The sequence below is a fragment of the Prionailurus viverrinus genome, chromosome A2, assembly GCF_022837055.1.
Source record: "Prionailurus viverrinus isolate Anna chromosome A2, UM_Priviv_1.0, whole genome shotgun sequence".
Classification (NCBI taxonomy): Eukaryota; Metazoa; Chordata; class Mammalia; order Carnivora; family Felidae; genus Prionailurus; species Prionailurus viverrinus.
Genome location: NC_062562.1, coordinates 87,538,873 through 87,553,202, shown reverse-complemented (window position 1 = coordinate 87,553,202; position 14,330 = coordinate 87,538,873). Strand labels below are relative to the sequence as shown.

The following is a 14,330-nucleotide window of genomic DNA, read 5'->3' as shown; positions in this document are numbered from 1 at the left end:
GTGTCTTTTTATCACTACTTTTAATATTATTTTATAACCTTAATATGTGTTACTTATTTGTAAATTAAATGTGTACACTGATTTATTAATATATTATAAACAGTATAAAACATTCACAAAAATATAAAATAAAATTAAATAGACTAAAATTGTTTTTATTATAATTATTTAAATAAAGTTACATTTGATCACAATAAAATATGATTAATAATAGTACTTTAGAGAGAACATGGATTGCGCTTCAGTATTTTTGAAAATCTTGGTCTGCAATTTTATGATAGAGTTATCTTAAATTCAGCTTCTAAGTTAAGCTTATTTTGATATTTGGTTCTAATGACTATCCATAACAAGAAAGATAATCCACAAAGATATGTCAGAATTGGAAGAAGCGGATCAGAGTTTGTACTTCCCAAATCTTGCTACCTATTCTCTAAGTTTGAAACTGAAAATAATTTTTTAATTGTGGAAATTCCACAGGTAAATGCTTATCTTCCATGAGACCAATAGTTATTTGTTCTTGTTCTGTCAGAAAATACGGTATTTAAAATACACACACACACACACACACACACACACACACACACACACACGAATGAATTGCTTTAAAATCCACTGGGGTTCTTCACCTGGAAGGGTTAGAAACAGATGAAAATATTCTGTTTAAAATGTATTAAATGAGCAGATACGACAGCTTTTAAAAATGACATATGAGGGGTGCCTGGGTGGCGCAGTCGGTTAAGCATCCGACTTCAGCCAGGTCACGATCTTGCGGTCCGTGAGCTCAAGCCCCGCATCGGGCTCTGGGCTGATGGCTCAGAGCCTGGAGCCTGTTTCCGATTCTGTGTCTCCCTCTCTCTCTGCCCCTCCCCCGTCCATGCTCTGTCTCTCTCTGTCCCAAAAATAAATAAACGTTGAAAAAAAATTAAAAAAAAAAATAAAAATTAAAATTAAAAAAAAATGACATATGTTATTTTATATAGCATAATCACATGGTTTCCACATATCTCTTTTCAAAGGACTTTTCACACCATAATTCTCTTCAAGAACAGCTAGTGTTTGTTTTTTCTAAGTACTTAATAAGTACCATTTTGCTGATAACCAGAGTTTACTTTCTCCTATGTACTTTTTTCCCCTCCATCATTCCATTTACTTTATAGCATCTAGTAAGTGGTATATTACTGATAACCACTTGTCATCACCAAAAAGTTGAACAAACTTGGGATAATCCTATTTTTGTCAAAAAAGATCCATTTTCATATTCTACAACTTTTTAAATTCATTTCCTATTATATAATCAGTAAACCTCTGTGATTTAAATAACTTTAGAGTTATTCTCTCAGTACAAAATATACAAAATATATACTCTTCAAAATATAAAGGTCTCATCAGTATACAAAACATATGTCACATCTGTAAAATCCAGAGGTCTTCTGTCCAGATCTGACCTGCTTATAACAGATGTAGTAAATGAATTTCACAGGTATACTGCGATCTCTGTATTCTTACCCTTTTTAAAAGAATAATTCCGGGGCGCCTGGGTGGCGCAGTCGGTTAAGCGTCCGACTTCAGCCAGGTCACGATCTCACGGTCCGGGAGTTCGAGCCCCGCGTCGGGCTCTGGGCTGATGGCTCAGAGCCTGGAGCCTGTTTCCAATCTTGTCTCCCTCTCTCTCTGCCCCTCCCCTGTTCATGCTCTGTCTCTCTCTGTCCCAAAAATAAATAAACGTTGAAAAAAAAATTTAAAAAAAAAAATAAAAGAATAATTCCAATCAGATAAAAAGCCACTCTTCAGTAGCTAATATACAGTTTTTTCATAAAAAAATAAATATGTATACCTTAAACCATTCAATATTGTGAGGCTTACTTCTTTGGCATATTTTTCCTTTTTGGCTTACAGTAGTACTTTAAGTATTTTATTATTAAAGGAGAAATAGTAAATATTATAAACTGAACATATTAGAAATATCTACACTTTAATTCTGTTATTACCAAAAGTTTTGCTACTTACTTTGTTCTAAAAATTTCTCTCAAACCTTCCTGTTATTTCTGTAGTCTTTCCAACAATATTGGCTGACAAGAAATACAGTTTAATTTGTCACCATATCATTTCGTACATATTACTGAATCCAATTTTATCCAAATGATGTGTAGCTCTTTTTTCTTTTATTATGAAATAAGAAAAATGAAAAGCTTCTAAATGTTTATTATGTAATTTATTGAAAGTTGGTAAAGTACTGGAATATTTATTTTCAGAAAATTTTAGAGGTCTGTGTTGGTGCCACAATATCACTTGCTGTTGTGCTAAAGCTTACGTTGTGTTTAGGTAAGATTTGCTGTTAGCAATGAGAGATGTCGATACAGATGTCAAATAGGTTTCCTGATAATGGCGGGCATTTTTGGCTGGGTCCCATCTGATTTAACTTGGTCATCATTACTTTTTTCTTGTAATGTTGCTGATGAAAAGTTTGTAATGATATGAAGCGTGTCAGTATTTGTGTCTTTCTTACATTATTATTATCTTTGTGACGTGATTTTTTGTTTTGCCAGAATCTTTTGTCTACCACTTACCTATTCTAAGAAAACAGGTGTAATTGCTAGTAGCAAATAAAAGCCAGAGATCTGCCTAACTGAATAATAAGCCTCAGTCTAAAGATGGTTGAATAAAGTGACTACCTCACTCTAACTTCTCCTTAGAGTGTGACTCTCAGTTTTCTCCCAGGATTTTTCACAAAACAGATGACCAACTCACATAAGGAGTAAAAGAATATTAGCATCAATCCACTTACTAAATATTAGGAGAATATTTTTATATCAGTGTATAAAAATATATCTTCACATGTACTTCTTGTAGCCATTAGATGATTTTGCAGGCCTGTCCAGGCTTCTGCACCCCACAGCCAGGACTCCTGTGTAAATAACTCAGTTTGGCTTTCTCGGCCCTGTGGAATTTGGCTCCAGTATAACTTGTAAGCAACGCCTGATATTCCCACAAGTGATACGTAGAACAACAGCCAAATAAATACGCCCTTGTGTAATTCCTGAAGGTAGTTTGACCTTTCTGCCCTCTTCACCTGTACTCAGTTCTTCTCTGTGCATAAATGCCGCACCCCTCCATCATCCCAACTGACAACCTCCCACTTGGATCTCTGGGCCACTTTTCTCCCTTGTGGCTGGTGCTTCTGCTGCTCAACGCCCTATGTTGATTGGTTTTAAATTTGTTTTTGTTTGAAATCAAAATAATACTCTTACTTTATCTCTTACAATATTCTTGGCACTGTGTTAAGTATTTTCTTGATCATTTCTTCCACACAACAATGAATGAGGTAAATATTGTATATTTTTTAAGCTGAAAGAAACTAAATTCCTGTGCTCAGGATCACATGGCTGGGAATTCAGCAAAGCTAAGATTGTAGTCCAGTTCTGATTATAAAATCATGGCATTTGAACACTACACATAATTCTTTCCTGTGACACTTGTACCATACTGACTTTACATGATTATAATTATTCTTCTCTCTAAGCAGCTTCCACTATTATCCTAAATACTTTATGTAGTTGTTTACTTTCTTATATATTTATGTTATTTTAGTTATTTACTTGTCATTTGTGTCATTCATATGATCACAGCATATTGTTTACATTTCTCTGTGGCCACACCTTTTTGTCTCTGTTTATTCCTCTCTCACAAAATGTGTTTGTCGAAAGGGATTAAAATGCATCCCCAAGTAGAATAAATAATTTGAAAGATACATCCTTCTTTACTTTTTTTAGTTTAATGTTTTAAAATTTCACATTACTACAGAGTTCTCTTTTTTTATCTATATACTTAAACAATATTGCTTGTCTGCATTTGATATATTACACTGAAACACTATATAGTTCTCCAGATAAAAATCAAAATTTGAATGCCCGTTAGCGTAAACTTTTTTTTTCTGGTTAAAATGACCAAGGGGTTAATATTCAAGTTAAATATAAGTCATTGTATATCATAGAATAATCAGGATGAAAAACAATGAGGTTTTCTGTAGTGAAAAGGATTTTCCTGTAGGTGAGACTATTTGATTTTTCTGTCCAGTCCCAGTGAATTTTATGGACTTAGTCTTGTTCAGAATTTTTGGAACATTCAGACTGGTAATCCATTTTGACCCTAACATTGTATAAATGATTAAAGATCATTCATTTGTTGTCTTACGTTGGCCCATTGAAATAAATGGCTTGGGAAAATTAAGCAATATTGTATCCTTTCTTTGTCCAGTCTTAAGTTTAACCAAGAATTCAGGTGGTAACTACAGTAATGTTCAAAAAACTTCCATTTACCTTCAGTATGAAAGGCTGACCATTTCAGTATTTGTGAAAGGGCAGAACTAAGTTTGGCAGTACGGTGTGTCTTTGTACCTTCTCCATCACTAGAGAAGGCTTCAAGATATGATACCATCAGAAGAGTTTCACCTGGGGATTAGTTCATCACTGCCTGTCTCTGACTGGTCTCCAGGTCAACAAATGGCAGTGGAATATTGGAAGGAAAAGGAATTCTCCACTCTCTGTTTTGGGTTAGTAAGTAAACAAATATATGAATCTTAGCCTCTGAAAGTTTTGAGTAATTGTTTCATATACACAGACTTAGAAACACTCAAGTCTCAAGTACCATAATTCTATACATGGGAAAAGTGCAATAATAATAACAGTAAAAGTAAGTGAAATGGAATCTAATGCTAAATGTACTTAGAAAAATGCATGGAAAATGTGTTCCTCGGGGGAACTGAAAAATGACATTGCTATAAAAAAAAAAAAGGTGTGCTTAAATTATGTTTGTTCCCACTCACTGCCTCCATCTAAGATGACAAAATTCTCACATAAAAGGTAGATGCCTGGAGTTTTCTTCTTAATTTAATTTCAGAGGTCATTCTAGATTGTATTACATGTAAAAAATGGGTAATTAATTTCAACTTCTGATTATTCAAATGAAGAAAATAATGCATAAGTAATAAACCACCATGATGTTTATGCACATAAATGCATATATGTGTTATATATAATACATACGAAATTTAGAAAGAACTGTTGGATCTATTTATTAAGTTTGAATATATTATCACAAGTAACATAATATTCTTCTCAAAAATAAGTATGTAACGACACATTTTTGAAGCAATTAGGAGAAAACTCCCAATCTTTTAGTCCTAGGGACTTAAAACTTGGAAGAAAATAAGCCAAATTATGCCTCCCTCACATAAATACTTTGATCATATTCCTCTCAAGTTAACAGTACTTCAGACATCCATTTGAAGATGGAATAGAGAAAACCAAACCCAACTTATACAGCATGTTTTATGTTCTTCTTAGTTCCATCTACTCTTTCTGATTTGATCACATTATTCCCTTGTCTAAAAAAAAAAAAAAAAAATTATCCAGGAAGCAAGGGTTTTGCAGTGTATATTAGCTGTGTAGCCCAGTTAACCTGTGTGAGTACGAATTTCACTCGTACCCCCACTCACATACCTCCCAGAGAAAAGTAGATAGCCATAGAAGTGATCACTGCTTGGACAGATGAGTGCCTCAGTGTGCCCCTCTCTGTACCTGAAGTAAAACTTTTCTTTTTTTGTTTCTGTTTTTAGCAGCAGTGAGTGAAAAGATGAATGGGTAGGTGCCTTAAAGAGCCAAAGGGCCTGGTTGGTATGTGATCTGAGATTTAACCAGCTAACCGTGTGGTGAAGAAGATCACTCGCCTCTACCAGAAGACTTTGGTATGCGAGTTAGTAGGAGAAGAGTTGACATTAGGACTTTTTTTCACTGTACCATGGTACAATAAATACATGAGCAACTGTCTCTTCTGAAAAATTCAGACCAATGCCCTTTGGTCACCTAACTTGATTTTCTTATTAAACACTCCAAATGTTTTATCTTAGACCCGCAAGCATATAGAGCAAAATCTTTGCAGCCTTTTACCACCTGATAATATGGAGAGTAACAGTCATTTAGAGGGGAAAATCATCACAGCATCATCATAGGTAAATAATGATTGAATCCTCTGCAGAATGTGGAGGAAAGAGACCGGGAGAGCAGCAGGAGGGAGAAATGGGTAGAACATGGTACTAAGGGAAAGAAAGAAAGCTTGAGGACATGGAGATAGGCCACATAAGGAGATTGCAGGATGGGTATTTTGATATTTATGTGTGTTAGTCCCCTGTCTAATGTATCTTAATTCTCTTTGTTACATTATAAGTCTGGTCCTAATCTTATTTTTATAAAATGTAGAATCTGCAGAATCCCTTGTATAAAACTGTAATTTCTCTTTTATCATACTCAAAAGAATTGTTATATATAACAATGGTTACGTTTCTTCCATATATGGATACTGTATTACATTGTTGTTTTATAACCTATGCAGATGCAAAATAAAGAATATAAATGTCACTATCACAATTTGATTCTGAAAGATCTTTTTTTTTTTTACCTTTTTTTTTTTCTTTTTCCACAAGGAGCTTAGGTACCCCACCTCTCTGGTTATGGTGTTTACTATGATTTAGTGAAGAGTGGGAAGGCAGATAGAGAAAGACATAGGAAGCATATTGGACTCAAAGAAATTGTGTTCATCAATGTGTAGGATATAAGGAGATAGAAACATCCCTCCCCGTGGACCATCTAGAAAGATTTTATTAGAAGTCTGCTTCACCTGTGCTGAGCTCTTTAACGTGTAGCTCTTAAGATAAAGGAACCAATATTAGTTGGGTGCTCATAAGCCCTACTACTAACTAAAGTCTTGGAATTGTTGATAAGTAACTTTTTCCTGGGAAGACATCTGAAATGACCTGGAAAGTTAATTCATGATAAACCAAAGAGTACTTACTGCTTTTTGCACTAGAGTTGTGAATAATATGTCACTGTCTTTTTGATTTTTTTTTTTTAAGTTTACTTATATTATTAGAGAAAATGAGCAGGAGAGAAGCAGAGAGAGAGGGAGAGCGAGACAGAATCCCAAACATGTTCATTGCTGTCAGCACAGAGCCTGATGTGGGGGCTCGAACTCACAAGCTGTGAGATCATGACCTGAGCCGAAATCAAGAGTCAGATGCTTAACGGACTAAGCCCCTAAGTCTTTTTGAATTTGAGTTATGTCATGTTGTAAATTTGGCCAAAGAATTTTACCACATAATGTATTCAAAATACGTTTCTAACTATACATAGTAACAATATAGGTATTGAGAGGAACATGAGTGGAAAATGAATATCAAACCAACAGCTTTTATATTTGAGAACTCCACAGCTAAAAGAAGCAGAAAGACAAGGAGGTGAAGGAGGAGAGAAGGAAGGAGAGGAGAGAAAGAAGGAAGAAAGTTTCTTTCATGTTTGTTGTTTGTTGTTCAACGTGACGTGTGATCATGGGAGGAGCCCATGCTTACAAACCACTGAAAATATTCAGATAGTTAGTTCAAGGCACAGACTTAGTGGAATTGAGGTGGCCTCAGAGGCCAGGGTCAAACAGAGCATGTCCTCCTGTGGTTTGTTTTCTGACCTCTTCATTCCATAGGGCTGTGGGGGTTATTTTAACACTCTAAGCATGAAAACTCACTGGATCAGTTGAGTTCCATTTTGCTCATAGGTAATTTTAATTTCGACTTCTAGAAAAAGCCTCTGTGCTTAGTATTTTCATTTAAGGCTACTCTGATTCTGGAACCAAATCACTGGCATGGCCTCATCACAGCCCAAGAAAAGCAGCAGGTCGAGGCTGTGATTTGTCTGCTTAGTGTCCCAGCTCCTTGGAAAGCCCACGATCCCATTTAGAAAATTTAATTATTGAACTGGTCGAAAGGAGCTGACTTTGACGTGGTGTAAAGGTAAAAGTCCAATGTATTTGCAAAGTCAGAAGACATTTGTAAGTGATATTTATTAAATATCTTTGAGGTGTGATGCTGAAAATAAATGAGATTAGCAACACTATAAAAATAATAGCTGGATATTTCTCTTGAGGTAAAGCCATGAGTCAGTAATTATTGCTTAACTTTTTCAAAGTTTATAGTTTCTAAACATTCACTTCAAATGATAGAGAATTATAATAACAATACCAAGTAAATATAGTGTCTTCACATCTTTAAATTATTTTTTATTTACACATCTTTTATTATTTTTTGATGTTTATTTTTGAGAGAGAGACAGAACACGAGTTGGGGGTGGAGGAGAGCAGAGAGAGAGGGAAGCACAGAATCCGAAGCAGGCTCCAGGCTCTGAGCTCTCAGTACAGATCCTAATGCAGGGCTTGAACCCACAGACTGTGAGATCATGACCTGAGCCGAAGTTAGACGCCCAACCAACTGGGCCAACCAGGCGCCCCTAAAGTGTCTTTTAAAAGTAGTGCCACGGGGCGCCTGGGTGGCACAGTTGGTTAAGCGTCCGACTTCAGCCAGGTCACGATCTCGCGGTCCGTGAGTTCGAGCCCCGCGTCAGGCTCTGGGCTGATGGCTGAGAGCCTGGAGCCTGTTTCCGATTCTGTGTTTCCCTCTCTCTCTGCCCCTCCCCTGTTCATGCTCTGTCTCTCTCTGTCCCAAAAATAAATAAACGTTGAAAAAAAAAATTTTTTTTTTAAATAAAAAAAAATAAAATAAAATAAAAGTAGTGCCTTATTGGAGTCTATTTCAAAAATAAATCTCCTCTGATAGTTGAGATGGATAACATTACAGTCATATTACCTACATATTTCTGTTAAGTAAATTTTCCATCATCTCTTAAAACTTGTAGTCTGGTACAAAGCCCATCCTCTGATTTTTTTTTTTTTCTTTCTTTGCCTGTCCTCAGAATTCTAAGGTATTGATTATATTAATGAAAAATTAATTTTTCTCTTTGACAGTTTAGAACATTTTTCCAAAGTAAATGTGCTGAGAAAGATAATCACGTGTTTGAAAGAAAATGCTATTGAAATATAAAGAGTATTCATGGAAAAAAATCAAATGTCATTGAGAATTGACATTTAATTTAACTTAGTTTAACTGAAAACTAACCTTAATCAGTATGTGTCAACTATTTTAACTGTTTTGGGCCCAGAGATTTTTTTTTTTTTTTAAAACACTGGCCTATAGTTGAAAAGAAATCCTATAATTATTCCTCAGTTCATAGTAGTAATTGGGAGTAATAGAGAGGCCATGTTACTAGTTTAATCACGTTAAGTTTTTCCTGTATCTTTTCCTCCCTGCTAGGAAAAGGAAGATGACAAATCAGACACTTCAAGTTCTCAGCAACCAAAAAGCCCACAAGGTCTGAGTGACACAGGATATTCTTCTGATGGGATATCAAGTTCACTTGGTGAAATTCCAAGTCTTATTCCAAGTGATGAAAAAGATTTGCTCAAGGGACTCAAAAAGGACTCTTTTTCCCAAGAAAGCAGTCCTTCCAGCCCCTCAGATTTGGCTAAGTTAGAAAGTACGGTCCTCTCCATTTTGGAAGCTCAGGCAAGTACACTTGTTGAAGAAAAGGCAGAAAAGAAGACTCAACCTCATGAGGTTTCTTCTGAGCAGCCAAAGGACCCACAGAAAACTCAGAGTTTATCTGAAACAGTGGAAACTACAATTTCAGAAGAGGAGCTCAAAAAGAGTCCAGAAGAAAAAGACACTTTAAAAAAAGATAGCCAACAAGACATTCCTTCCAGAAAGGACCACGAAGAAAAGTCCGAGTTTGTTGATGACACAGCTACAAGAAGACAGCTTTATGATTCAGTTGAAGACAGTAGTGAAAGTGAAAATTCACCTGTTCCACAAAGAAAACGGAGAACCAGTGTTGGTTCATCGAGCAGTGATGAGTATAAACAGGAAGATAGTCAAGGGTCTGGTGAAGAGGAGGACTTTATTCGAAAACAGATTATAGAAATGAGTGCTGACGAAGATGCTTCAGCTTCTGAAGATGATGAGTTCATTAGGAGCCAGCTCAAAGAGATTAGTAGTAGTATTGAGAGCCAGAAGAAGGAAGACATGAAAGGAAAAGGGAAAGCAACAGCCGGGAAACACAGGCGACTAACTCGGAAAAGCAGTGCCAGCTTTGATGATGATGCAGGGAGACGCCATTCGTGGCATGATGAAGATGATGAGACATTTGATGAGAGTCCTGAGCTTAAGTACAGAGAAACTAAAAGTCAAGAGAGTGAAGAACTTGTAGTTGCTGGAGGAGGGGGGCTACGTCGCTTCAAAACCATTGAACTCAACAGCACAATAGCAGATAAATACTCTGCAGACTCATCACAGAAAAAAACGGCTTTGTATTTTGATGAGGAGCCAGAATTGGAAATGGAGAGCTTGACAGACTCCCCAGAAGATAGGTCAAGAGGGGAAGGGTCTTCTAGTCTTCATGCTTCCAGCTTCACTCCTGGCACATCCCCTACCTCAGTGTCGTCTCTTGATGAGGACAGTGACAGTAGCCCAAGTCACAAAAAAGGAGAGAGCAAACAACAACGTAAGGCTCGCCACAGGTCACATGGTCCTCTTTTACCTACTATTGAAGATTCTTCAGAGGAAGAAGAATTGAGAGAGGAGGAAGAATTATTAAAGGAGCAAGAAAAGCAGCGGGAATTGGAACAGCAGCAAAGAAAGACTTCTAGTAAGAAATCAAAGAAAGACAAAGATGAACTTCGAGCTCAGAGAAGGAGGGAAAGACCAAAGACACCACCCAGTAATCTCTCTCCCATTGAAGATGCATCTCCAACAGAAGAATTACGCCAGGCTGCGGAAATGGAGGAGCTGCATCGATCTTCTTGTTCTGAATACTCACCTAGCATAGAGTCAGACCCAGAAGGCTTTGAAATAAGCCCAGAAAAGATAATAGAAGTGCAAAAAGTTTATAAATTGCCCACAGCTGTGTCTTTATATTCACCAACAGATGAGCAGTCTATTATGCAGAAAGAAGGTGGCCAAAAGGCATTAAAAAGTGCCGAGGAGATGTATGAAGAAATGATGCACAAAACCCACAAATATAAACCTTTTCCAGCTGTACCTGAACGAGATGAAATGTTTGAAAAAGAGCCTTTGTATGGCGGGATGTTAATAGAGGATTATATTTATGAATCTTTAGTAGAGGACACATACAATGGTTCGGTAGATGGCAGTCTGCTAACAAGGCAAGAAGACGAAAATGGATTTATGCAGCAGAGAGGGAAAGAGCAGAAAATAAGACTCCCAGAACAGATTTATGAAGATCCTATGCAAAAAATAACAGACCTCCAGAAAGAGTTTTATGAGTTAGAAAGCTTACATTCTATTGTGCCTCAAGAAGACATTGTTTCAAGCTCTTTTATCATCCCAGAAAGCCATGAAATAGTGGATCTGGGTAGTATGGTGACTTCCACCAGTGAAGAAAAAAAATTATTAGACGCTGATGCTGCCTATGAAGAACTCATGAAGAGGCAGCAAATGCAGCTAACACCTGGATCCAGTCCAACCCAGGCCCCCATCACAGATGACATGATAGAGTCTACCGTGGACTTTGACAGGGTGCCCGATGCATCTTTGACATCAAGTGTTCTCTCAGGAGCATCTCTTACAGATTCGACCAGCAGTGCAACACTCTCTATCCCAGATGTCAAAATAACCCAACATTTTTCAACAGAAGAAATTGAGGATGAATATGTAACAGATTATACAAGGGAAATCCAAGAGATAATTGCCCATGAATCACTGATTTTGACCTACTCTGAGCCTTCAGAAAGTGCTACATCCGTCCCACCCTCTGACACACCCTCTCTCACGTCTTCTGTTTCTTCAGTTTGTACCACAGATAGCTCCTCACCCGTCACTACCTTGGATAGCATAACCACAGTTTATATGGAACCAGTGGATGTAGTAACTAAATTTGAAGATTCTGAGGGAATTTCTTCATCAACATATTTTCCGGGCAGCATTATAGACTATCCGGAAGAAATAAGTGTATCTTTAGATCGAGCCACCACACCAGATGGAAGAACTGGTGCTGATCATATCGTGATTTCCTTATCTGATGTGGAGCCTCCTATTCTAGAATCTATAGGAACTAAACCGGAGGGGCTGATTGCTGACACTGTTTCCACTGACTTACCTGTATCTGCAAAAGACACAGTGAAGAAAGCCAAGAAGGACACTGGGAATGGAATTATTCTCGAGGTTCTGGAAGCTTACAGAGATAAAAGGGAGAAGACTGAGGTTGAACTAACAAAGATGAGCTTTTCTGAAACTGTGTTTGATCAACCTCCTTCTTCTGCAGTGGCTCTTCCAGTAGGGGAGCGGGTTTCAGCAACGTGCTTTATATCAGGACAGGTCTTTGATCAAACAAAACCCGCATCTCCATTGCCATCCGGCAGTCCTTCTGTTACCTCTCTTCCAATTAAAACGCGTCCATTCTTTAGAAGTTCTTCTTTGGACACATCAGCACAGCCTCCTCCTCCCCCTCCTCCTCCCCCTCCCCCTCCTCCCCCTCCCCCTCCTCCCCCCCCTCCACCTCTCCCTCCACCAACCTCACCCAAGCCAATCATTCATCCTACAAAAAAGTTAACAATTACAGCTCCAGAGACTGTAACCACTACAGCTAAACCTCTAGTTGATGCTGCTACTACAGTAGAGGCTACAGCTATTCCAAGAAGTAATGGGTTACCTGTAACAAAAATATGTACCACTGCACCTCCTCCTGTTCCTCCTAAGCCATCTTCCATCCCATCTGGACTTGTCTTTACACATAGACCTGAGCCAAGTAAACCTCCGATTGCCCCTAAACCAGCAGTCCCTCAGCTTCCAGTAACTACACAAAAATCAACAGATACACACCCCAAGCCAACAGGTCTATCTTTAGCTTCAAACATGACATTAAATTTAGTGACTTCAGCAGATTATAAATTACCTTCCCCTACCTCCCCAGCATCCCCTCACTCTAACAAGTCCTCACCAAGATTTTCCAAATCCCTCATGGAAACCTACGTGGTTATCACATTGCCATCTGAACCTGGGACTCCAACCGATTCTTCAACTAGTCAAGCAGTTACCAGTTGGCCCCTGGGATCACCCCCCAAAGACCTGATTTCCATCGAACCAGTGTTTTCTGTAGTTCCTCCTATGACAACTGCAGGAATGCCAAGTTCTTCAGAACAGAGCTTGTACATGTCAGGAGCTTTGGAGACATTTTCTGCTGTCCCTGTCACAACGTTATCTTCATTTCAAGCAGCCCCAACCTCAGTTACACAGTTTTTCACAACTGAAGTTTCCAAGGCTGAGGCTTCAGCAGCCAGAAGTGCACTCACTGGTGTTGGTCTCAGCAGTGTCTCTATATCGATTCCTCCAGAGCCTCTTGCTCTAGATAACCTACATTTAGAGAAGCGTCAGCATAAGGAAAATGGAAAGTTGCCGCTTGTTGGTGATGCCATTGATTTGCGTACAGTACCAAAAGTAGAAGTTAAAGTAACTGAAAAGTGTATGGATCTTTCTGCCTCCACAATGGATATGAAAAGGCAGACCACCACACATGAAGTCTATGGGAGACAAATCAGCGCCGTCCAACCATCTATTATAAATCTCAGTGCAACTTCATCAGCAGTAACACCGATGCCCCTGGTCACTGAGACGGTGACTGTTGTCACGTGCGCAGCTAGTTCAGGTTACACCATGGGCCCAGAAAGCCTAGTGGGTATAGAACATGCAACACCAGCACCCCTCCAGCTTACTACATCGAAGCATGCTGAGCCTCCCCCGTACAGGATACCGAGTGGCCAGGCCTTTCCTGCAGTTAGGGAGGATGCACCAATAAACTTATCTTTAGGTACATCAGCACACCCAGTGACATCGGCTGTTACAAAACCTGTTACCGCACCTCCTGTCGGAGTCACAAATGGATGGACGGATAGCGTCACACGCCAGGGAATGGCTGATGGGGAAGTAGTAGATCTCAGTACAACCAAGTCTCACAGAACTGTTGTAACGATGGATGAATCTACTTCCGGTGTGGTGACCAAAATAGTAGAAGATGATGAAAAGCCTGTCGATCTGACTGCAGGAAGAAGAGCTGTATGCTGCGATATGGTTTACAAGTTACCTTTTGGAAGGAGCTGCACAGCACAGCAGCCCGCAACTACTCTTCCTGAGGATCGTTTTGGTTATAGGGATGACCACTATCAATATGACCGGTCAGGCCCTTCTGGTTATAGAGGGATTGGGGGAATGAAACCTTCCATGTCTGACACGAATTTAGCAGAAGCTGGACATTTTTTCTATAAAAGTAAGAATGCTTTTGATTATTCTGGAGGAACTGATACAGCAGTAGATCTAACTTCAGGGAGAATTACTGCAGGTCAGTATGATGTGGCAGCAGACCTTTCCTTGAAATGTCATTATGGTG

General features: G+C 38.4%; 1 protein-coding gene across 2 annotated transcripts in view; it reads left to right on the top strand.

The window, feature by feature from the left end:
- PCLO (piccolo presynaptic cytomatrix protein) overlaps window positions 1-14,330 on the top strand; it is a 423,639-nt gene that overhangs the window by 209,575 nt on the left and 199,734 nt on the right. For both annotated transcript variants that reach the window (XM_047849897.1, XM_047849896.1), the window contains exon 5: window positions 9,188-14,282. In XM_047849897.1, coding sequence (XP_047705853.1) covers window positions 9,188-14,282 — 5,095 coding nt within the window. The remainder of the gene's footprint in view (window positions 1-9,187; window positions 14,283-14,330) is intronic.